General features: G+C 36.1%; 1 protein-coding gene across 9 annotated transcripts in view; it reads left to right on the forward strand.

The window, feature by feature from the left end:
- The window catches only part of RBBP8 (RB binding protein 8, endonuclease), a 96,140-nt gene extending 69,782 nt beyond the window's left edge, over positions 1 to 26,358 (forward strand). For 8 of the 9 annotated variants that reach the window (XM_027127590.1, XM_027127592.1, XM_027127588.1 and 5 more), the window contains 10 exons: positions 239 to 348; positions 1,435 to 2,317; positions 2,399 to 2,525; positions 3,242 to 3,330; positions 4,250 to 4,367; positions 13,647 to 13,787; positions 17,943 to 18,012; positions 21,679 to 21,775; positions 24,509 to 24,662; positions 25,962 to 26,358. In XM_027127590.1, coding sequence (XP_026983391.1) covers positions 239 to 348; positions 1,435 to 2,317; positions 2,399 to 2,525; positions 3,242 to 3,330; positions 4,250 to 4,367; positions 13,647 to 13,787; positions 17,943 to 18,012; positions 21,679 to 21,775; positions 24,509 to 24,662; positions 25,962 to 26,059 — 1,887 coding nt within the window. In that variant the 3' untranslated portion in view covers positions 26,060 to 26,358. The remainder of the gene's footprint in view (positions 1 to 238; positions 349 to 1,434; positions 2,318 to 2,398; positions 2,526 to 3,241; positions 3,331 to 4,249; positions 4,368 to 13,646; positions 13,788 to 17,942; positions 18,013 to 21,678; positions 21,776 to 24,508; positions 24,663 to 25,961) is intronic. The other variant, XM_027127596.1, reaches the window with a different exon arrangement.
- Positions 26,359 to 26,608: the final 250 nt, after the last annotated feature.

Raw genomic sequence — 26,608 nt, forward strand, 5'->3', positions numbered from 1 at the left:
TTAGCCTCATCCACATCATAATGTGTATCAGTATTTCATTCCTTTTTAAGAATAAATAATCTTGGGACTACCCTGGTGGTCCAGTGGTTAAGACTCCATGCTTCCACTGCAGGGGGCACGGGTTTGATCCCTGGTCAGGGAACTAAGATCTCACATGCTGTGTGGCACAGCCAAAAAAAAAAAGAGAGAATTAATAATCTTCCATTGTATTTACGTACTTTATATTTTATTATTGAAGGAATCTCGAGGTCCTATGAGCCCTGTTGGTGATGAGCTCTACCACTGTCTGGAAGGAGATCACAAAAAACCTTTTGAGGAATCTAGAAGAAATAGTGAAGATAGTTTAAGGTAATTTGGGGCACTTTGGTAAAAACTTACAAACCGTTGATGAAATTCCATTACAGTGAGTTCCATATATTTAAACTATTTCTCTCCCTCAGCTTGTTATTCTGGTTGTATTAATTTTTACTTAAAAAAATATTTTCCCCAGTTTATGACCAATTGAGGGCTTTTTGTGTTAATGTAGAGAGATGGATATTACTTTTAGATTCTTTCTGTACTTCTATCAAGGAGTACTTAAGAGGTCCCAGCCTTATCTCCTTTAAAGATCCAATCATCCCTTCTGGGTTTGTATTTTCAAAAACTGGACATTTTATGAAATCCATTATTAGTTCAGATGAGCTTCCAAGATTGGGATACATCTTGTTTTTACTAATTTCAGAACATCCCTTAACTAACAGTACCTATATTTATGTGGCACTTTGCTTTTTAAAAGAGCTTTCAGTATTAGATACATATATCACATTTAATTTGTCATCATAGTAACTCATTAAAGTAGGTTTTATTACCCCCATTTTTTACAGTCAACAAAAATGCAGCTTCACAAAGGTTAAATGTCTTTTTAAGACCACACAAATATTAAGTATGAGAGTCAGAGCTCTTAGCCATTCCACATCTTCAAACTTAACCCTAGTGCTCTTTCTACTGCCACAGCTGTCTCCTCTGCTACAGGCAGTCTGGGTCTTGAGTTATGTTCAATTCTGTAGTATAAGAATTTTGTTTCTTGGAGTTACTCGTGATAAGATTTCCTAACAGCAAAAGAATTTGGGTTCCCAGTGGGATTTACTAAAATACGATTTTATTATATAGTAAATTAATTAAAGTTACTTAGGAAAAATATTTATAGATAGGAATATCATTGTATTGAGATAGGTTTGCTGTATCATTTCCCTCTGCTTTTTGTCAGCCAAATAAAGAGAAGCCAGCAACTATACTGTATCTTAAATTTTGGTTAACGGTCTGCGTCTAAGATGTAGATAAGACCTTACTATTAATAATTGTATATTAGCAAAAGTTTTCTCATTATGCTTGTCTTTTAATTTTTACCTTATTTCTTTAATAGGAAAAAAGCTTTACCACTCTTTATTTTTTTAGATTTTCAGATTCTAATTCAAAGCCTCCTCCTCAAGAAGAATTGACTACTCGGGTATCATCTCCTGTATTTGGAGCTACCTCTAATGTGAAAAGTAGTTTAGGTTTGAATACAAGTTTGTCCCCGTCTCTTTTAGAGACTGGGAAAAAAAAACATCTGAAAACAATGCCTTTCAGCAACACTTCTAATTCTAGACCAGAGAAACCTAGATCAAAATCTGAAGATGGTGCCCTTTTCACACATCATAATATTGGGGCTGAAGTGAAGAAGATCACTAACCAGTCATCTTCTAATAAGCAGATGCTTATAAATAAAAATACAAGTGAACAGGATAGTATTGATCACATTAAAGATACTGTTACTGATAAAGATAAACATGTGGTACCCCTGAAATCACTGGGAGGCCGAACCAAAAGGAAGAAAATCGAGGAAGAAAGTGAAGATGAAGTAAGCTGCCCCCAAGCCTCCTTTGATAAAGAAAATGCTTTTCCTTTTCCACCGGATAGTCATTCTTACATGAATGGAGACTATGTGATGGATAAACCTCTGGATCTGTCTGATCGATTTTCAGCTATTCAGCGTCAAGAGAAAAGCCAAGGAAGTGAGAACTCTAAAATCGGATTTAGGCAAGTGACTCTCTCTGAGGTTTTGAAGCCTGTTCCAAAGGGCTCTTCCTCAAGCCGTAAGGCCTTGAGTGGGAGCTGTGGGTTAACCAGAGATTCCCCAGAAGAGCCCAGCAGCTTACAGGAGTCCCTCCTCCAGTCCTTGAATAAATCTCCAGATAATAAAACACTGTTACAAATAAAGGAAGAAAATTCTATCTTTAAAATCCCTCTACGTCCACGTGAAAGTTTGGAGACAGAGAATCTTTTTGATGGCATGAAGGTTTGTGTTAAATGTTCAAGGATTTTGATTAAAATGGTGGTTGTGATTTCTCCTAGATGCTAATAATTCTTTCTGTTTTAGGGTGCTGGTTCTTGTGAGCCTATAAAAATAAAAACCAGGTCAGTCCCTGGAGCATGTGAACTTGCATCAGTTCTTCAGTTAAATCCATGTAGAATTGCTAAAACAAAGTCTCTACAAAACAGCCAAGGTATGTACACTATAAATAGCATTTCTACTCTTTTTTAATGACTTTAAATTGAGTATTGTAATATATTATGTACATTCTTTGGATAGACTGAATTATTTTCAGAAAAAATATCTTATCCCTGTGTGTTTCTGTGTTTATAGCACAATTCTTATTGGTTTCACTTTACATGTGATTTTCCTGCTTTTTGAAAAAATAAATTGACATCTTTAATGCCTACTTTCTATAGGTGATTTTATAGATTTACCTGTTCTATGTAGTTGTTTCTTATTTACTTTACAAAAAGAAAGCTTTAAAAAATTTAAACTATACAGATTTTAAAAATACAAAAAGTAGAAATTTATCGTCCAAACCTTGTTCCTCACCCATAGATAGCCTGTCCTTTTCTTTGCATTTACATGTATATCTGTAAACATTTGCGTATGCTAACTCTGTGTTTAACCTTTTGAGGAACTATCTAACTTTTCTTTTCATGTACTTATTGGCCAGTTGTATATCTTCTTTGAAGGACTGTCTCTTCAGGTCCTTTGTTTATTCTTAATTGAAATAATTGTCTTGTTATTGAGTTGTGACAGTTCTTTATATATCCTAGGTACAAGTCCTTTATCAGACATATGATTTGCAAAACTTTTCTCATTCTGTGGGTCCCATAATGTTTTAAAGTGATGAGAATTTTAAAAATTTGTTTTTATTTGTGCATTTTTTTCTCCTTATCTAAGATGTATCCTTTGAAAACATCCAGTGGAGTATAGATCCAGGAGCAGACCTTTCTCAGTATAAAATGGATATTACTGTAGTAGATACAAAGGTAAGTTAGAAAATAGAACCAAAGCCCATGTGGTTATTCTAGTGTATTGTTAGTCACCCTGCTGTCCTGACTCACTCTATGACCTTGAGGGAATCAAATACCTCTTACAGCCTTCATGTATTTATTCAGAAAACTATGAAATAATAACACTTATTATGCCAACATTATGGTATTTTTGAAAGTGTAATAATAATAATAATACTTTCTGACTTTAGAGAACTTTGCTGAAAAATATAGTTTTAAAATAATGTAAAATGCTAATTACATATTTTAAATAGTTTTATTTTTTTATCAAAATAATCTGTCATATGCCTTGATTAACTTAAAATAATCTACCTTCAAGAATAGAATTTCATTTTTCCCAGTTGGCTAATTTTTTTAAATACTGTGTATTTTTTCATTAAAATTCATAGCAGAAATAAATTTTTTGGTTTGTATTTAGGTTCTTCATAGTTTGAGAAGTTCTCTTTCACTTGCTAGCATATTAATAAAGTACGTAACAGTTGCTAGAGTAATAAATATCCATTAAGAAATCAAATTTGACTTGTGAACTTTTGTTCTTAGTGTACATTGATGTTCATTTCTGTGAAGCAGATTAGGGAAGAAAGGAAGCTCCAGGGATCGTGGTAACGCATAGTTCTCTCATGCTTGGCAGCAGTCCTTTTCCTAGGCTTGAGAGATGATGCTTGTATATAAAAGCTAAAAATGGTTTATAGGCATTTAAACCTAAATGTATCTATATTCCTAAAGGGTAAAGGTAAATATTACCTCATGCTACTGAAATGTAAGTGTACACTTAAAAATGATTAAAATGGTAACATTTGTGTTATGTATATTTTACCCCACCCCCCCAAAAAAGTAAATATTAGGACATAAAGGAATGATTGTTAAAATTTTGAATTTTTAAATATTTATTCAGGATGGCAGTCAGTCAAGATTAGCAGGAGGAGAGACAGTGGACATGGACTGTACATTGGTTAGTGAAACTATGCTTTTAAAAATGAAGAATCAAGAGCAGAAGGGAGAAAAAAGTCCAAGTAAGATTTGATTTCTTTTTTTTAATTTTAATACAAATGTGGAGGGAAGTTTATAGACATACCATTGCACTGATGAGTATAAGTGACCTCTTCACCATAAACTAGTTTTTTTTTCCCCCCTGTTCTCCTAATACTAGATTTCTCTTTAGTAAAGCTAAGTGTCAATATTTCAGGAAAAAAAGTCTTTAGTAAAAATAATTTTTATTTCCAAAAGAATTCACGTTGTTTCCAGGGGTCAGCAAACTACAGCCAGCTACCAGTTTTGTAAGTAAAGTTTTACTGGAACGCAGCCTCACTCGTTTATTTATTGCCTGTGGCTGCTTGTTGAACACAGCAGCAGAGCTGAGTAGTTTCTGCAGAGACCTTATGGCCCCACAGGCCTAAAATATTTACTGTCTGACCCTTTAGGAAAAAGTTTCCTGATCCCTGGTTAGATAATTTTTTTTATAAAAGGTGTAAAGGGAATCTTGAGAGTCCTGTTTTAGAAATACTATTTTCCAAAGCAATTTGATCAAGGGAAAAAAGGGAGGATTCCACTGAGAAGTATTAGTATAGATTTGCAAATTAGCAGTAAACTAAGAATGATAGTGTATATGATGAGTGAGTGACTCTGCCATATTCTACTTCTATAGAAAAGGAGATTTGGCAGAACTAGGAGTCTACAGCCCTTTGTAGTGAGAAACTATTAATTCTTCATCTAAAGCCTTGATTTTCTGAAAGAGGTGGGAACAATGGAAGGATTTCATTTGGCACCACCTTAGCAACATTCCTAACTACAGAGGCATATGACATGAGATCAACTAGACTGGGAATAGTTGTCATTCATCACCCTTATGTGTTAAAGAGTTAGGACCTGCCACGTGATGCAGGGCTAAAAGCAGAGGCCTTTTCCAATGATCATCTCTTAGAATTGAGGACATTCAGACTGTGTGTGCATCTTCTGCTGAATATTCTCTAGTCTACCTGCTTAGGGCCCAGTAGTAAAACAGCCAGTCTTATCCTTGCTTCTTAAGAAACACCTTATCTCTTGCTGCCCCAAATGCAGTAAGTGAGAGAAAATTTTAATAGCCTTTGCCTTAATTCTTTGTTCTTGAGTAATAATATCCATACAATCAAGTACCTGGCTGCCTACGTTGAGAGGACAGTACCTATTAAAAGTAAACCTTAACCAGGTGTCCGCTCCTCTGGTGAGACGGGGCTGGAAGATGCTCTCCTCAGCTCCTTGCCTGGGTGGGCAAGTTAGGCTCTACGGCCCGCAGAAATCCTCGTTTGAGGGTCCCACCGAGTTCCCCGGTCAGAGTGCTGCAGCTGAGCAGCTGCTTGGGACTACTGCTCAGGCGCTGCAGAAAGCCTTTTTGGAATCTGACATGTTATCACTTTGGGACCGTTGGCCAGCTGCTCCTGACTTGGCCACATGAAAGCTCAGACTGTCCCAGTCTCTGAACTGAAGAGAACCAACACTATTAGCATATCTCTCACCACCATGAATGCAAGGTATTTCAATGAAGAGTATCAGGAGGACATCTACAGATCCCAGACAGGCATGTGCAAGCTCTGAGGAATGGTGGAATAACCCAATGTATCTGGGTGACCTTTGGAGACAGCTGTGACAGAGCTACAACCAGGCAGTGGCTGACACCCAACTCATGGCCCACCTTCTCCTGCCATGTGGCTGACAGGGTCTTGGTGCTCTAGCAAGCTGTCAGGCCTGAGCCTCTGAGGTGGAAGAGCCAAGTTCAGGACATTGATTCACCAGACACCTCCCGGCCCCACGTAATATCAGTTGGCAAGAGCCCTCCCAGAGGTCTTTGTCTCAATGCTAAGACCCACCTCCACTCAACGGCCAGCAGCCCCTAGTGCTGGACACCCCATGACAAACAACTAGCAAGACAGGAACACAACCCCACCCATTAGCAGAGAGGCTGCCTGAAATCACGCTAAGTTCACAGACCCCAAAAAACACCACTAGACGCGATCCTACCCACCAGAAAGACAAGATCCAGCCTCATCCACCAGAACACAGGCACCAGTCCCCTCCACCAGGAAGCCTACACAACACACTGAACCAACCTTACCCACTGGAGGCAGACACCAAAAACAACGGGAACTACGAACCTGCAGCCTGCGAACACACCCCAAACACAGTAAGTTAAACAAAAAAGAGAAACACACAGCAGATGAAGGAACAAGGTAAAACCCCACCCAACCAAACTAATGAAGAGGAAATAGGCAGCCTACCTGAAAAAAGAATTCAGAGTAATGATAGTAAAGATGATCTAAAATCTTGGAAATAGAATGGAGAAAATTACAAGAAACGTGTAACAAGGACCTAGAAGAACTCAAGAGCAAACAAATGATGAACAACACAGTGAATGAAATTTAAAATTCTCTAGAAGGAATCAATAGCAGAATAACTGAGGCAGCAGAACGGATAAGTGACCTGAAAGATAAAATAGTAGAAATAACTACCACAGAGCAGAATAAAGAAAAAAGAATGAAAAGAATTGAGGACAGCCTCAGAGACCTCTGGGACAACATTAAACACACCAACATTCGAATTATAGGGGTCCCAGAAGAAGAAGAGAATAAGAAAGGGACTGAGAAAATATTTGAAGAGATTATACTTGAAAACTTACCTAATATGGGAAAGGAAATAGTCAAGTCCAGGAAGCACAGAGAGTCCCATACAGGATACATCCAAGGAGAACACAGCAAGACACCTATTAATCAAACTGTCAAAAATTAAATACAAAGAAAACATATTAAAAGCAGCAAGGGAAAAGCAACAAATAACATACAAGGGAATCCCCATAAGGTTAACAGCTGATCTTTCAGCAGAAACTCTGCAGTCCAGAAGGGTGCTGCAGGACATACTTAAAGAGATGAAAGGGAAAAACCTACAACCAAGATTACTCTATCCAGCAAGGATATCATTCGGATTTGATAGAGAAATTAAAGCCTTTACAGACAAGCAAATGCTAAGAGAATTCAGCACCACCAAACCAGCTTTACAACAAATGCTAAAGGAATTTCTCTAGGCAGGAAACACAAGAGAAGGAAAAGACCTACAATAAAAAAACCCCAAACAATTAAGAAAATGGTAATAGGAACATACACATTGGTAACTACCTTAAATGTAAATGGATTAAATGCTCAAACCAAAAGACATACACTGGCTGAATGGATACAAAAACAAAACTCATATATATGCTGTCTACAAGAGACCCATTTCAGACCTAGGGACACACACAGACTGAAAATGAGGGGATGGAAAAAGATATTGCATGCAAATGGAAATCAAAAGAAAGCTGGAGTAGCAATTCTCATATCAGACAAAATAGATTTTAAAGACTGTTACAAGAGACAAAGAAGGACACTACATAATGATCAAGGGATCAATCCAAGAAGAAGATACAACAATTGCAAATATTTATGCACCCAACATAGGAGCACCTCAATACATAAGGCAAATGCTAACAGCCATAAAAGGGGAAATCAACAGTAACACAATAATAGTAGGGGATGTTTAACACCGCACTTTCACCAATGGACAGATCATCCAATGGAAAATAAATAAGGAAACACAAGCTTTAAATGACACATTAAACAAGATGGACTTAACTGATATTTCTAGGCTATTCCATCCAAAACCAGCAGAATACTTTTTCTCAAGTGCTCACGGAACATTCTCCAGGGTGCACCATATCTTCGGTCACAAATCAAGCCTTGGTAAATTTAAGAAAATTGAAATTGTATCAAGTATCCTTTCTGACCACAACGCTATAAGACTAGATATCAGAGGGAAAAAAACTGTAAAAAATACAAACACATGGAGGCTAAACAGTACACTACTAAATAACCAAGAGATCAGTGAAGAAATCAAAGAGGAAATCAAAAAATACCTAGAAACAAATGACAATGAAAACATGACAACCCAAAGCCTATGGGACTCAGCAAAAGCAGTTCTAAGAGGGAAGTTTATAGCAATACAATCCTACCTCAAGAAACAAGAAAAATCTCAAATAAACAACCTAACCTTATACCTAAAGCAGTTAGAGAAAGAAGAACAAAAAAACCCCAAATTTAGCAGAAGGAAAGAAATCATAAAGATCAGATCAGAAATAAATGAAAAGGAAATGAAGGAAATGACAGCAAAGATGAATAAAATTAAAGATGGTTCTCTGAGAAGATAAACAAAATTGATAAACCTTTAACCATACTCATCAAGAAAAAAAAGGGAGAAGACTCTAAGCAACAGAATTAGAAATGAAAAAGGAGAAGTAGCAACTGTCACTGCAGAGGATCATGGGAGATTACTGCAACCACCTATATGCCAATAAAGTGGACAACCTGGAAGAAATGGACAAATTCTTAGAAAAGCACAACCTTCACCGAGACTGAACCAGGAAGAAACAGAAAATATAAACAGACCAATCACAAGCACTGAAATTGAAACTGTGATTAAAAATCTTCCAACAAACAAAAGCCCAGGACCAGATGGCTTCACAGGGGAATTCCATCAAATATTTAGAGAAGAGATAACACCTATCCTTCTCAAACTCTTCCAAATATAGCAGAGGGAGGAACACTCCCAAATTCATTCTGTGAGGCCACCATCACCCTAATACCAAAACCAGACAAAGATGTTACAAAAAAAAGAATACAGGCCGATATCACCGATGAACATAGATGCAAAAATCCTCAACAAAATACTAGCAAACAGAATCCAACAGCACATTAAAAGGATCATACACCATGATCAAGTGGGGTTTATCCCAGGAATGCAAGGATTCTTCAATATACGGAAATTAATCAATGTGATAAACCATATTAACAAACTGAAGGAGAAAAACCATATGATCATCTCAATAGATGCAGAAAAAGCTTTCAACAAAATTCAACACCCATTTATGATAAAACCCTCCAGAAAGCAGGCATAGAGGGAACTTACCTCAACATAATAAAGCCCATATATGACAAACCCACAACCAACATCATTCTCAATTGTGAAAAACTGAAACCATTTCCACTAAGATCAGGAAAAAAACAAGGTTGTCCACTCTCACCACCATTATTCAACATAGTTTTGGAAGTTTTAGCCACAGCAATCAGAGAAGAAAAAGAAATAAAAGGAATCCAAATCGGAAAAGAAGAAGTAAAACTGTCACTGTTTGCAGATTACATGATGCTATACATAGAGAATCCTAAAGATGCTACCCGAAAACTACTAGAGCTAATCAATGAATTCGGTAAAGTAGCAGGATACAGAATTAATGCACAGAAGTCTCTTGCATTCTTATACACTAACAATGAAAAATCTGAAAGAGAAATTAAGGAAACATTCCCATTTACCACTGCAACAAAAAGAAGAGGAGACAAAAGACCTGTATGCAGAAAACTATAAGACACTGATAAAAGATTAAAGACGATACAGACAGATGGAGAGATATACCACGTTCTTGTATTGGAAGAATCAACATTGTGAAAATGACTATACTAACCAAAGCAGTCTACAGATTCAGTGCAATCCCTGTCAAACTACCAATGACATTGTTCACAGAACTAGAACAAACAATTCCACAATTTGTATGGAAACAACAAAAGACCCTGAATAGCCAAAACAATCTTGAGAAAGAAAAACGGAGCTGGAGGAATGAGGCTCCCTGACTTCAGACTACACTACAAAGCTACGGTAATCAAGACGATATGGTACTGGCACAAAAACAGAAATATAGATCAGTGGAGTGGGATAGAAAGCCCAGAGATAAACCCACGCACATATGATCACCTTATTTTTTATATAGGAGGCAAGAGTGTACAATGGAGAAAAGACAGCCTCTTCAATAAGTGGTGCTGGGAAAACTGGACAGCTACATGTAACAGAATGAAATTAGAACACTCCCTAACACCATACACAAAAATAAACTCAAAATGGATTAAAGACCTAAATGTAAGGCCAGACACTATAAAACTCTTAGAGGAAATCATAGGCAGAACACTGTATGACATAAATCACAGCAAGATCCTTTTTGACCCACCTCCTAGAGAAAGGGAAATAAAAACAAAAATAAACAAATGGGACCTAATGAAACTTAAAAGCTTTTGCACAGCAAAGGAAATCATAACCAAGACGAAAAGACAACCCTCAGGAAGGGAGAAAATATTTGCAAACGAAGCAACTAACAAAGGATTAATCTCCAAAATATACAAGCAGCTCAATATCAGAAAAACAATCCAATCCAAAATTGGGCTGAAGACCTAAATAGACATTTCTCCCAAGAAGATATACAGATGGCCAACAAACACATGAAAGGATGCTCAACATCACTAATCATTAGAGAAATGCAAATCAAATCTACAATGAGGTATCACCTCCCACCAGTCAGAATGGCCATCGTCAAAAAATCTACAAACAACAAATGCTGGAGAGGGTGTGGAGAAAAGGGACCCTCTTACACTGTTGGTGGGAATATAAATTGATACAGCCACTATGAAGAACAGTATGGAGGTTCCTTAAAAAACTAAAAATAGAACTACCATATGACCCAACAATCCCACTACTGGGCATATACCCTGAGAAAACCATAATTCAAGAAGAGTCATGTACCACAGTGTTCATTGCAGCTCTATTTACAATAGCCAGGACATGGGACCAACCTAAGTGTCCATCAACAGATGAATGGATAAAGAAGATGTGGCACATATATACAATGGAATATTACTCAGGCATAAAAAGAAATGAAATTGAGTTATTTGTAGTGAGGTGGATGGACCCTGAGTCTGTCATACAGAGTGAAGTAAGTCAGAAGGAGAAAAACAAATACCGTACGCTAACATATATATGTAATCTTTAAAAAAAGAAAAAGAATGTTCTGAAGGACCTGGGGTCAGGACAGGAATAAAGATGCAGACGTAGAGAATGGACTTGAGGACACGGGGAGGGGGAAGGGTAAGCTGGGACAAAGTGAGAGAGTGACATGGACATATATACACTACCAAATGTAAAATAGATAGCTAGTGGGAAGCAGCTGCATGGCACAGGGAGATCAGCTCCGTGCTTTGTGACCACCTAGAGGGGTGGGACAGGGAGGGTGGGAGGGAGATGCAAGAGGGAGGGGATATGGGGATATGTATATAGGTATGGCTGATTCACTTTGTTATACAGCAGAAGCTAACCCACCATTGGGTTATATACTCCAATTATACTCCAATAAAGTATATATACTTTATTGGAGTATAAAGCAATTATACTCCAATAAAGATGCTGGAAAAAAAGAAAAGTAAACCTTAACAGTGATTTATTGTCTTTTTATAGTAAATGATACTTAAATAACTTTCTTCTTAAGAAGATGACTTTGCTTTTAAGATTAGTTTTTTCCTGGGACCAGTTCCTGATAATGTTTTCCTCAGTTTTGTAGAAAAGGGAAAAACAAAGTATGACAACTTTGGCTTCAAATTTATGTACTTAATCTAAGAAGATGATAGTTTCCCAAATATATTTGAAGCAAGTATCATATGGAGGTGAAACTAGAACTTAAACTAATGAGTTTAACTAGATCTTAAACTAAAATTACCTAGATAATTTTGACTAAGGTGTTGTGCGTACTATTGCTGAAAAATAAGTCACTCCAGTAATTTAGAGGATTAGAACAACAACCATTTTCTTATCTTTCATAGTTTCTGTGCCTCAGGAATTCAGGAAGGTCTAGGCTGGGTGGTTCTATCTCCGGGTCTCGTGCAGTCATAGACAGATGGTGGCTGGAGCCGGAACCGCAGAGGGCTAGACAGATGGGAGATACTTCGCATCTCTCTCTCTTCTTATTCAGTCTCAGGGCTTCTCCATATAGTCTTTCCACATGGGTTAGTTTGAGCTTCCTTATTACTTGGACACTAGGTTCCCAGAGTGAGCATCCCCAAAGAGCAAGGTAGAAGTGCATGGTATTTTTATGATCTGGACTCAGAAGTTGCTCAGTAGGAGGAGTTCCAAGATCACATTATAAGAACAGCAAATGGAATAGGAGATACTGTTGAGCCCATACTTGGAAAATAACAGTCTGCGCATTTTACCCATAAAGTAGATCTTTTTCATACTTAGAATTGGTTAAAGATGCAGCATACCATTAAACTCCCAATTACTACTATTTCAAGTCAAAAACTGATTTTTATATCTCTACTCTGTGTTAGACTTAGTAGATGCTATGATCGAAAGATCAATAAGGATATGGTCTCTGTCCTCAAGCACTTTACAATCAGAAGTCTGACCCGCAAACAAATAAATCATTAACTTATTGTGATTTACTAGCAGCATATACAGAATGCTTTCGGAATGCGTAGCATACTGCCTGGCACGTAGAAGTTATTTTTACTTACAGATTTGACCCTCAAAATGAAAAATGAACAAATGTTTAATCATTCAGTAATTATCAAGACACAGTTCTGTATCAGGAATTGGAGATAATAGTGAACAGAACAAAAGTACCTACCTTGTGGAGCTTACATTGTAATAGGGGAGAAACAAACAAGTATGGTATGCTAGATGATGGCAAGTGCTACGGAAAGATAAAACGGGGTGAGGGGCCAGAGAGTCTGCATGGGGGGAGGTGGTAGTTACTTTATATAGAGTCATCTTGGTAGGCTTCAGTTTTGTCATATTTGTTAGCCAACTGAATCTACTTCTATTTTTAGTAAACTGGTGTTTTTAAAAATACAATCATATAATGGAAATGTAGTTAGTACTCTGAAGATGAAGTTCGCACTTTGCATATCAAATATGGAATTGAATTCATTATTTCTGTAACACTGAACTTCCAAGTGTTAATGATAATGCAAGAAAATACTTTTTTGCTACCACATTAGAAAAATAAGCAGGTAAACAAAACTCTATAGAGATTTTAATGTCAGTTATTTATACATAGTTTATTTAAACTTCATATTTTTCACCATTTATTATGCTGTGTTTTCTGTTCCTCACCATTCCTTTGGGTAGTTCCTTTTGGTTTAGTGTGAATTATATTGATGCATGAGTGGATAGAGAGAAAAAGACTTTTTAACATTTATAATGACAGTAACAAAAACTAGCATTCTCTTGACATGAGTAAAGGACATTTGAAGGCATAACATAAAACCTTTATAAATATGCAGTAACTACCCAGGCTTGGGGTTTACTGTTGCCTCATACACATCTGAATTATTTTTGTGGCAGTTCCTACAAGTTTCACATTGGTCTACATAGAAAGCAAAAAGCTTGCTTGTTGCCTAAGCCAACGCTCTTTCACACAGATGGAGAAAGAAAACTGAATGATAGCTTGGAAGATATGTTTGATCGGACTACACATGAAGAATATGAATCCTGTTTGGTGGATAGCTTCCCCCAAGTAGCAGATGAAGAGGAGTCGTCAACTGTTACAAAAAAACCCAACTGTAAGGCACTTTCCTTTCTAATTATGGTTTTTCCAGTACACTGAGTTTAGTAAATTAAGTCATCATGCATATTAAACAGGCTTAATGAGGTATCTTAACCAAGTTTCATGCTTCTTGAATAAATTTTTTTCCAGTTTTTTTTTTAAAGATAATTTCAGATTAATAGAAGAGTTACCAAAAATAGTTCAGAGGGTTCCTATGAACCTTTCACTCAGCTTATAAAAGTTTTGAGAAAATTCTTTGTTAAGTGATACCATAATTAAGTGAATGATTGTAATTGAGTGAAAAGAGGAAGTTTTGCAGAAAATTCAGACCCGTTTCCTGCTTGAATACTTTACCTTCCCAGATAAAATACTATATCTGCCTTCTTCAGATCTGTTTTATTAGAAGCAGTAATTTATAATGTAGGTTAGCAATCAAAAGAACAGTCTAAGTGAAACTCTTAAGTAGATAATCTGAATTGAAAATTAGTTAAAATTCTTGCTAAATATCTCATTTTCTTACTGTGATTAACACGGTCATAATTTTTAATTTAGTGCAAAGGTGGTTTTATAGTGGCTTAAATGAGCACAACTTCTGCTATGACAATAGTCAAAGCATTGAGTATAAATCTATCTTGATTATGCTTTCCTTGTGCTTTTTAAAGTGACAGCCCACAGGATGAGACCTTAACCAAAGATACGTAACAGCATGCTTTCGTTTGCTCAGTCCATGGCAGAAACTTGATCAAGCAAATTTCGTGATAAAAATTCACAACTGTTCAGTTCATTTTTCTCCCCAAGAATATGAATCCTGTTTGGTGGATCCAAAATCCTTTGCAAATTGGTTTCACTTAAAAAAAAAAGATATTCTTTTATAAGGTGTAATTATTAATTTCTATCTTTTTTTTTTTTAAGTTGTTTTTCACACTGAACATCCCAGAATTTCTTCTTACTTAGCTTTTTTGGCAGTGCTGCACTGCTCTTCTGATCTCTGGCAACTTCTGTTTCCTAGAGTATCCCCAAGATACTGTTTTCTTCCTCACACTCATTTTCTCTTATGCTTTTATTAAATTACCTCTGAAAATAAAACTCCAAATCTGTATCTCTAGTTTGACTTCTCCAATGAATCCCAGCCCTGTATTTCTTAGTTATCCTACTTTTGCATCTCTTCAACAGCTTAAACTTAAGGCATCTAAACCAAGTTCCATTTATTTCCTACCAAGTGACCTTTCAGACTTTTTTATTTTTCCCAGTCACTCAGTCATAGAATTTAGGACTTTCTGTCCATTTATTTCATTTTCTAGACCCCCATATCACAAAATTCTACCTAGTCTTCCCTCATAGGAAGGAGTAGACTTCGGGCAGGATATCAAAAGCTCAGTTCTGGACATGTTAAGTACTTACTAGATATTCAAGTGGAGGTGTTTGTAGGCAATTGACATGTGTCAAGTTTGGACAGGAAATCCAGAATAAAAAAAATGATTTAGTGGGCAGGAGGTGAATAACAAGTAGATGGAGCTGAAAGGCACTGAGTGAGAACACCCAAGAATTGAATATAAATAGAAAAGAGGAGTATTTCAAGTTCTGACCTCTACGGTATGGCAACTTTAAAAGGTCAGAGAAACAAAGAAGAAACCAGCAAAGGAAACTGAGAAGGAGGTGCAGCCTATGAAGTAGGAAGAACACGAGAGTAGGTGCTGTTCTGTAAGACAAGTGAAAAAGACGTTTCTATATATTCATTACTCCCAGCCTCATCCTTTCTCTTCTGAACCTCAGACTTTATTCCAGTTACATACTGGACATCTTATAAGCACCTTAAAATTAATATATTCCAATTAGAAATCTTAATTTTTCTACCCATATTTGATCTTCCTCTGCCTTTCTGGGTTTCATTAAGCCTCAGTAACTATCCTCCCATTTACTAAAGATGGAAATGTGGGAGTCGTATTTGACTTCTTTCACCTGCTTCATGCCCAGTCTAATACCCTGGCAGCAGTATCTCCAAAATATATTTCATAACACTTCACTTCTCTCCATCTCTGTAGCCACTACCTGGTCTCAGCCACTCTGATCTCTACCTATTCTATTCCAGGCCTCCTAACTGGTCTTTTTATGTATCTCGTATCTCTAGCCCAGTCTCTACAGAGAATTAAAAGTGATTTAGTTTAAATTTAAGTTGGATTATATTCTTGCTTAAAAATCCTTCAATGAAAAGAAGATATTTGAATGGCCAATAAGCACATGAAAAGACGATCAACATTCTTGGACAGTCAGGGATGGATAACACTTCACACCCCCAGAAATGGTTAAAAAGATTGCTAACATCTAGCATTAGCAAGTGTGAAGAGCAGCTGGAACTCTCATGCCATTGTTGGTGGAGAAGAAAATTGACTATACTTTGGAAAACAGTTCAGCAGGGGTTTTTTAACAGCTTTATTGAAGTTGTCAGTTTTTTGTAAGAGCTAAGCATATACCTGTGTTGTGACCCAGCAATTCCACTCCTAGTTATATACCCAAGAAAAATGAAAACATGTTCACGGAAAGATGTGTTCAAGAATGTTCATAGCAGTGCTATTTGTAATAGGTCAGAACTGGAAACAACCCAAACGTCCATCAGCAGGTGAATAAATTGTGGTATACTCATGATGGAATACTACTTCACAACAAAAAGGAGGGAACTACTAGACTCATCAACATGGATCGGTCTCCAAAACCTGTTGAGCTAGACAAATGCACAAGATGAAAAAGAATACGTACTCTATGATCTCATTGATGCGAAGCTCTGAAACAGACATAACTAAGCTGTGGTGATAGAAATTAAATCAGTGATTGTTGGGGAGGGGAGAGACATAGGAGAACATTCTTTTGCATGAGAAACAATGGAATAGGAAACTTTCATGGGAATGTTCTCTGTCTCGATTTAGGTAGTAGCAGTTACACTGGAATATACATCTGTCAAAATTCATCATAGTATACTTAAAATCCGTGTATGTAAATTATGCCTCAATAAAGTAGATAATATTTAAGTCTTCAGTGGCTTCCCACTGCACTTGCAATAAAATTCAAACTCCTTCTCTTGGCCTCCAAGTCCCATCATGATCTGGTACCTGCCCACTCCCTCCACTCCACTCCCACCCCCACCCCAGCCTCATCTTCCCCAACACTACCCTTTTTTGCTAAATCTCAACCACACTATCCTCCTCTTACTTCTTATAATGTGCCAAACTTTTTCCCATCGAGGACCTTTACCTAGAACGTTCACCATTCGTACCTCTTCTCACGGCTGACTTCTCTGTATTCATCAGTTATTACCTTACATGTTCAGGTAGCCTTAGCTTCTGCTTGCTTAATGTCTGTTTCCCTCACTGCAATGTAAACTCCATGAGGACAGGAGACCTGGTCTCTCCTGTTCTACATTTTATGTCCAGAACTTAGCACAATGCTCAGTAAATTTTGATTATTTGAACAGATGATAGCAGTTAGCTATTTGAGTCTAGACAACTTGGGATTCACGTCCATGGGCTCTAGTTCTTATTTTGTCACCAATATTTTGATAAAATTTTAAAATGTTTTTATTTCCTAGTTATCAGCTACCTTAAAGACACATTATAAAAATCAACGGGGGGCTTCCCTGGTGGCGCAGTGGTTGAGAGTCCGCCTGCCGATGCAGGGGTCGCGGATTCGTACCCCGGTCCGGGAGGATCCCACATGCCGCGGAGCGGCTGCGCCCGTGAGCCATGGCCACTGAGCCTGCGCGTCCGGAGCCTGTGCTCCGCGACGGCAGAGGCCACAACAGTGAGAGGCCCGCGTACTGAAAAAAAAAAAAAAAAAAATCAACGGGACTAATAAGTGAACAGATTAAAAGCCATGTTATTGTTTGGTGCCAGATGATAATAGGCATCCAGGTAGTTCTTTTAGAGTCTAAAATACTTTTATAGTTACGATTTTTATCTCTTTAGCAATTCTTAGGTGAGATAATCAGCACTCTCCTTATTATGCAGCTGAAAAAGAAAGGAAGGAATTAGTTATAGAAAACTTAAACTAATTGCCTAGGGACCAGAGTATTAAACCCAATAAAAATAGAAGTTTTGGTATATGTCCTTTTTTTCCCCAAAGCTAATTATTTCTAAATAAGTTCTACATTCAGTTTGTGGTATGATTGTTTTGTTTACAGCTCCTGGTGATAAACAAGATAAAGTCAAACAGAAAACATTTGTGGAGCCATATTTTAAAGATGATGAAAGGTAAGTTGGCCTTGGTTAATACCAGCAATGTGATTGGAAGTACCACAGAGCTATCTTTGTCAGAGGATCTCTGACCTATTAAAATTGCTACTTTGGTTAAAATAGAATCTATATCATTTACTTTATGACCATAACAAAAATGGAACTCAAGTATAAAAATGACAAATTTTTAAAATAAGGAAATTTTTTTACCACCACTACCCTGTTCTGGACAGTGATGACAGTTATTTTCTCTGCTTCATTATAATGTATTTTTATTCTTATCCTATTTTATTGTGAACTTTATTTGAACTTGAGGAATTTATTGAATACTGTAACTTGTATATAGTATAGCCTTTGGGTGGCAGGCCTTAGGCTGTGCTTCAGAATTATTTCATGAGAATTTTTAAATTAAAAAAAAATTTAAGCATCTTGATTTTAAACCATAATGCTGCTTTCTGCCTTTTATGCAAATATTGCAAATTCTCTAACTTTCAGTCATGTACTATTAATTCTAGAAGTGAATTAAGGCATAGCAGTTTATTCAAAAAAACTTTTTATCCTTTTTTTTCTTTAAGTTATGATGTTGGCAAGTTCAGTCACTCAATAAGTAAAGTTATTGTTCATACTTTGGTCAAGAATTTAGAAATCTGACAGGCCAAGATAAATTTCTACTGTTGCCTGTAAGACTCTAATAGATAAGAGCTGTCATTTTGTTGCTAAATGATTAATTCTTTCCCTTTATTCACCAGTTTTCCAAAGAAATAGTACCCTAGCATCTCAAATGTGACTAGAGAGTGTCTTGTTTAAGTATTATTATGAACTAATGGATTTAAATATGTTTGATGCATTTCAATCCATTGCATTTATCACCCTTATGATACTCAGATTGTCCCATCTTTGCCCAGCAGAAGCCTCTTTGAATGGACACTACTCTAGCTGTCTTTCATAGCTTCCTTGCTCTGGTATGAGAAGATGTTCTAGGCTCCTGCCATAGGCTGGAATCTGTCATTTCTCCAGGAGCCCTAGTTTAACAGTATTTAGGCCGTAGTCTGACTGCTGGGGTTGCTCATTGCTCCAGTTAGCCATTGTTTCTGGACCTTTTAGGTGGACAGAGTTAGAAGTAAAAGTCTTTGTTTCATTTTGTTTTTTAAGATAAACTACATGTGTTCATACTGATAGCTTCAATTCAAGTTCAGGACTACAGGATTTCTCTGTAACCTCCTCTGTTACATCTGTATCTAGTTCCCCACTTACTGAAAATCCCACTTCTCAGTGCCACTAACATCATTCTTCATTTAACTTGATTCCACAGAACAGTCTCAGAATAATTCAGACTATCACGAATAACATGATCTATGAAAATGGTTTAAGACTTTTTTGAGTCTTTTTGTCCTTACGATATATCCCATCAGAAAGGTACAGTCAAATCACTGTGTTTTCAGGTCACTTAGGATAATTATTTTCACTGTAGTTGTGCCACCAACCCAGTATCCATGTTTGTGTTATTTTGCTTTTGATTTTTTAGAAATTGTTTCTTTTTATCTTTAATTCTTTCTTTAAAATTAAGGAAATTATGTATATGATACTAGAGGCTGTAAAACAGGGTATATTCTGAAGTCGCCTTCATTTTGATAGCTTCCTATTCCTACACACATAACCATTTGTTAAAAATTTTACGGTTTTCCATCCATTTTAAAAAGTAAAAGCAAATTTCTATCTGTATATCTTGAAATTGATGTAGATGTAGATAATTGTACTCTCTCCTCTATACAAATGGTAGAATGCTATATATGCTTTTCTCTACTTTGCTTTTTTCATTTAACTGTATGTCCTGGAAATCACTCACAGTAGTATATAGTGATATTCCTCATTTCTTTTTTTAATTTCATGGTATTTTGTTGTTTGTACCATAGCTTATTCCCTAGCAATGAGCATTTGGGTTGTCTACAGTTATGCTGCATGCATAACGCTACAATGAATAGCCTTGTGCATTCTCTTTTCAAATGTTTGCCTGTGCATCTTTGGAATAGATTCCTAGAAGATTGCAGAGTAAGAACTATCATTTCAGATGTTTCTAATACAGGTTCACTAACTTTTTTTTTTCTATTTTTGGCTGTGTTGGATCTTCATTGTGGCATACGGGCTTCTCTCTAGTTGTGGCGCACGGGCTCCAGAGTGCTTGGGCTCTAGATGAGACGTGCGGGCTCATTAGTTTTGGAGGCTTAGTTGCCCCGCAGTATGTGGGATCTTAGTTCCCCAACCAAGGATCGAATCTGTGTCCCCCGCATTGGAAGGTGGATTCTTAACCATTGGACCACCAGGGAAGTCCCATAGGTTCACTAACTTTTAAAAAAATACATGAGTAGTTTTATTTATTCTAAAACCATTAGATAGCTGGAGATGCAGCACGTTGGTAAAGATGTAGGGATAGTACAAGAAGCTTAGTAACCTTTTAGGTGATGCTTGATGTCTACTGCAACTGCTAGTCTACTAGTGGATTCCTTGCTGTGTTATAGTACACTACAGAAACAGAACAGATTAAGAGGAAAGGATATGGCTAAATCATATGCTATGTAAACCTACGATTCCATAAACTATTTGAAAGAAAGTATAGTCATGGCAATATTTTTTTATCTGTTGTTTCTTGGTCTTTTTTAATTTACCAGTTGCTCCAGAGTTGTTGGATTTAAGCACAAAAAGGACCTATATAACCTGATACGTTTTGAAATAGAGCATTTAAAGCTTTTTTTTTGAAGAACAGTAATTGCCAACTATCAAAATACCTCAAAGGAGTAGATGTGTTACCAACAGGTCATTTTAAAAGCCAGTTTTTGTGAGTCAGACTGTTTAAGTTCACTGGTGATGTTTCTATTATAAACAAATGTATATGGTGTTACATAAGTCTTCATTTACTTGTAAATTTGGAGTTTTCTATATTGGGCTTTTTAAAGTAGGATGCAGGTATATTAATAAAGAAATGTTCCATACTTCCTGATTGCTTTTTCTTACCAAAGGACTATATACCTCATCAATCAATACCTCAGTGGCTTTGACCCTTCCTAGGTTTCCAGTGGTTCACAATAGAATCTTTGTCTTTAAGGACAAGCACAAATGATAATTGTGCCTAATATTTTGAAGAATTTAAGGTAGACGGAAGCAACAAAAGAAATAGTTGGAGAAAATAGTAAATGACATGCAAACAAATGAATTCAGGGAGGAGTAGGTTAGCCCTGATTTATGGGGTTTTAGTACTAGAAACCGAGTTAACAGGCAGTATTCTCTCAGTTATGTTATAGAATAGCAATTCCTGAGTTTAATAATACAGCATCATGCTGTATTAATACAGCATTCCTTTATGATTAGGTTATTTTATATTTTACCTGAATTATTTTCAGCCAGCCAGAGGCAAAAATAGGAAGTAATAGTTATCTTTTTCAGTTAGAGAAAAATATCTATAAAAATACCTGATATGTAAAATACTATGTAATATGTAAAATACTTAATATTTCAGTGGAGAGTGAATGAAGGCATGCTTGTTTTTTTTCACATTCTGAGGAAGCATTTCAAATAAAATGAATGAATGTTTTGGGATTATTTCTCTTCTGGATGCTCACCTTTGCTAATTTAAAACCTAAACCAAAGCTCTCTATAGTAACAGATAAATTTAATTCATTTTCCCCCCAGAGAAACTAGCTTACAAAATTTTCCTCATATTGAGGTGGTCCGGAAAAAAGAAGAAAGAAGAAAATTGCTTGGACACACGTGTAAGGAATGTGAAATTGTAAGTACAAATGTAAATACTGTCATTTGGGTTTTTTTTAAAGATGGCTTTATATGCATGATTTCAAAATCACATATACAAACGGTATTTGTATCTAGAAACAAGTTTGAGCCAGGAATAACAGAATGAATACATAGACTATACTGGCTGGGACCTGAGAGATACAGATGAAAACGAAAGCCCTCAATTTCTCTTAGATTCTCTAAGTGAATCTGGAGCCTAAGCAGTAGTTCTTATTTCCAGCTTAAGACATTTGTGCCATTTGTCTTTTCTGTATTTATTTGTATATCTTTTAATTTTTTTACCTTGTGTTATGTTACGGCAGAGGCTCTAATACATATACTATTTGGGAGAAATTTTGACATTTTAGTTGGAAACTTGGCTATTTTATTTTTTACTTAAACACCAGCACTCTCAGGAAATGAGATGTACTCATAATTGTTTTTTCTAAATAACTGGTACAACCATAAGCTCTTTTTCCCCAAACATTTTCCTTTCTAAACAAAATGTGATGAATAGGCTGTACTTCATCCTTAAAACACAATTGTATTTTCCTTTTATACATTGGATGTTGTGGACTAGATAGTATATCTTGAAGTAGATTGTACTAATTGTCCTCTTAATAAATAGTGCTAGGCAGGTTCCATGTCTTTTTGAAACGTACTCTTTTTATTTCTTCCCTTGCTATCCTTTAGCTGTTAGACCCCTGCTTCCAGCAATGTACTTCCCCTTTTAAATTTTCTTCTTAAAAACTGTGGCTAGAGAATTTGATAACCAAGCACATTAAAGTTATGTATGAATAGGTTACAGTGCAGGTAAGCATTTGGTGAGAAAAATGCTGTCATATACTAACAGTGGGAGTGTAAATTGAGATCACTATTTTGGAAAGCAGTTTGGTGATACAAGCAAAACCTCCTCCTGTATCATGAGTTTTCATAACACGAATGTATCATGATTTCTTCATTAAGGAGTATGGTCTATACTAAATAAACCTCCAGTTTTTAATTGTAAGTGGAACTATTACTACCAGTGAGAAAAAAGCTCTTTTGCTGGAAACACTGTTAATTTGCTTTCCTTTTCTCAGGAATCATTTTTTGTGCTGTTATCCAGTCTCTGAAAACACTGTTTCATGCATTTTATTACATTTTTTCAGTTTTTTAAGATAGAGAGTAATTCTGTTCCCTTTTACTCCCTCATGACCAGGAGTGAAAGTGCCCGTCCCATGTATTTAAATATTGTCTATATGCTTACAATTACAGTTCCTAAATTTTTCCCATTGCCTGTTCCACATGTGGAATATGCAATATACATGTGGCTAATAGTCACCTCAAATTTCACGTGTCCTAAAGCAAACACAGTTTCTATCTCCAATTCTCAAACCTTACCTCTGAGCCTTTTATATGTCCATTCTTCTCTAGTTTAAACCAGAGATCTTGCAGTTACCTACTTTTTTCTTTCATATCTCAGTAATGGATCTATCAGCAAATCCTACTGATTGTACTTTCAACACAGCAATGAATGGTCTTTTTTCCAAATGATCTTTTTAGAATAAAAGTTAAATCATGTCACTTTTCTGCCCAAAATCCTTAGTTGTTTTCCTCTCTAAGAAATGGTATCAAAGCCCTTATCAAGGACAGCAGACTCCCACCGCACCTCCTCTCTGACTTCATCTTCTAACACTCTTCTGCTTGCTTGCTGCGTTAACAGCTACATTAGCCTACTGTTGTTTTCAAATATGTTGTAATTTGGTGGCAGTGTTTCTCTAACACTGACTGATAACCATGATTCTCTAAGGGCAGTTCCCAGGCTAAGGTAACAAAGGCTTATATTCATGGCAATGAGAATGAAGGAAAAGATACCCTCCCCCAAAAAAGTTTCAGAGATACTCTAAAACCTTTAATTAATCTATGTAAAAGAAAAATATATTAGAAACCTTTACTTCCAAAAAATTCTAATCCTAAGTCTGCCACTTTTAATAGGTGATATCTTTGGTGAATTATCACTTTGATTTTCAGTTCCTCAAGTGTAAAATGGAATTAGCTGGATTATGTGATCCTATCATCTGTGTTCTATTAAACTTTACACTACTGCTTTATTTTCTTTAGATCTAGAGCTTGAAGACCGGTATAGTTTTCACATAAAAGTTTTATCTTTCTTTGCATGAAGTTCAGGTTCTTTATGATCACACTTGCAAAAAGTAATATGCCTTTGATCCTAATTGAAAGATCTAGTTTAAAAGGGGAAGTCGTGAAGCCTACAACATTCAGAGCTAAATTTTTATTTTAAAAAATTGCAGTGAAAGGAAAACTACTTCAAAACACACGTTATAGTCAAATAACAATTGAGAAATGTGCTATTCAGAGTGCAGGCCTTGGCCTTCTTGTTACTGGTCTGAGAAAGATGAAGAGTTTGCACCAGTATATAAATCAGCTGTACCACTAAGGATGCTGTAAAGTTCAGCTGGCATTTTTTTTTACTTGTAAGACTTTACTGATGCAGGAAGCAGTATGTTTTTTTACATTGTGATACAGGCTCCTTTTCTTTATGGAGCAAACATTTCACAGACCAGCACTAATTATTATTAGTAATTTATATAGTAATTTACTTAGAGATAGTATTACTATCAGTGAGAATTCAGTTTCCTTAGCATGCTGAATAAGTCTTCTTAGCTTCTAGTTTATAACCAGTAAGCATAACACTCCATTTATTATTCCTAAGTGGAAAACTCACCAGTTTTATTATCAGTATTATGCAGATTTTCCAGCAGAAGAAAGAGAAAAGAAGTTGGCTTCCTGCTCAAGACACCGATTTCGCTACATTCCACCCAACACACCAGAGCATTTCTGGGAAGTTGGTTTTCCTTCCACTCAGACTTGTGTGGAAAGAGGTGAGAATACAGATTGTAACATTTTGGAACTTTTTTTTTTTTAAATACTGTGTATACCCGAGTCTAAACACTAAACTTTTTCTCCATGATTCTCTACCTTCTGCTGTAAGTTGGGTGCCAGTTTTGTGACATAAATAAAATTTTGTAAAGGCTTAACTTTCAACTTTTCAAATAACTTCATTGGAATCATAGATTGTTTATAAGCACTTTAATGGGATTGTGTATGCATTATCCTCCTTTATCATTCAAATTTCAGAAAGTAATTTCTGTTTTATCCAGTCATCAAAATGACTTCTCATAACTTTACAAAAGTTGCCAGCAAAGTTATATTGTTGAAAAGCATCTTTTTTTTTTTAAAGAGACTACCCTGAATTTTAGATGTTAAAACCTCACTATTCAGAATGCTAATTATTTATAAAACATATTTGAGTAAAAAGGACTTTTGTTTGTTTGGGAGACTGTTGACATGCAACTAGCCCCTTCAAATACAGCACTTACATTTAATGTAATTTGAGAACGTATGCAGCTTTAAAGCTCCAGATACTTAGTGAAAAGTTTTTCTAAAAGATGCAAAGTCTCTTACAGCTATTACCATACTTCCACTTTCCCCATTAACAAGTCCTCTTTGACATGATGTCTCTGCTTGGTCATCAAATAGAATTAGACAGTCTGGATAGAGCCTGTGCTTGTACCCCTAATATGGCTTAGGGGTATGGCAGAGCAGAATCCTCCCCTGAAAACTACGTGAAAGGAGACACCTTAGGAGAATCGAATAGTCTGAAGAATATAGGGACATGTCATCTCAACAAATAGCTACTGAAAAAAGTCTTTTTGATAAGCACCTGGAATTTATCATAGTAAAAAGTTCATGTTTACCATTTGTCCCCATTTGCAACCAACGGGAGGCAGAATAGGAAAGTGCTTAAGTGCTCTGGTTCTGGAGTTAGATCTTGGGCAGGGCGCCAGCTTTCCTACTTCCTAGCTTTGGGAACTTGAGCGAGTTATCAAACTTCCCTGGGTCTCCGTTAGCTCAGCTGTGAAACAGGCATAGTGGAAGCTGCTGCAGAGGAGTGTGAGAGTTATCCTAGATAATGTATGCAGCACATTTGATAAATGTTTGCTATTGTTTTTAGTATAAATGAGAAAATTGATGCTAGGTAGTGAAATCATTAATCAGCACAACCAGTTAATAGAAAAATCATGTGAACTTAAAAGGCACTAAATGAGACAGATGTTTACTGGATACATGCTGAAATATGTTGCAGATATTGTCTTCTAAATTTGTGATTTATTTTTAAGGTTACATTAAAGAAGATCTTGATCCTTGTCCTCGTCCAAAAAGACGGCAGCCTTACAATGCAATATTTTCTCCAAAAGGCAAAGAGCAGAAGACATAAATGTTGCAGCAAGAACAGGAGAGACGACAATATTCTTTTTATTTATAGTTAAAGTTGGTATTAAGCATTGATTTTTTTTGATCTTCTGAAAACTGATTTATAAATCATTTTTCTATTGAAAATGTTTTGAAATAGCATTTACCCATCACACAGATGACTATTTAAAAATGGATAAGTTTATGTCGTATTTTCTTGCTTTTGCACCTTTAAAATAATAAGGTGCTTTTATTTTGCACTCTAAGTTAAAAGTTGTTTATTACTTTATTTGGTAATACCTAATTACAGTTTTGAAAATATGATAGTTGTAGTCTGATTTGTTGCCTTTCGGGTCTTTTATTCCATCTTCCCTTGGTATTCACATTCAGTAGTGACTTCATGTTAACATAGATTTCCTCTTAATCAAGTTGCTCTTACGTAGGTCATTCCAATGTCTGGCATTCATGTCTTTTAAAAGGCTAAATTTTAACAATCCTTTTAACTTTCCAGCTTCTTTCTTTCATTGACTTGAAATGAACTGCTCGGTAGTGAATTCCTTTCAAGGTGACTACA

Source organism: Aethalodelphis obliquidens, unplaced genomic scaffold (genome assembly GCF_003676395.1).
Source record: "Aethalodelphis obliquidens isolate GAN/ISIS:26980383/991018 unplaced genomic scaffold, ASM367639v1 scaffold32, whole genome shotgun sequence".
Lineage (NCBI taxonomy): Eukaryota > Metazoa > Chordata > Mammalia > Artiodactyla > Delphinidae > Aethalodelphis > Aethalodelphis obliquidens.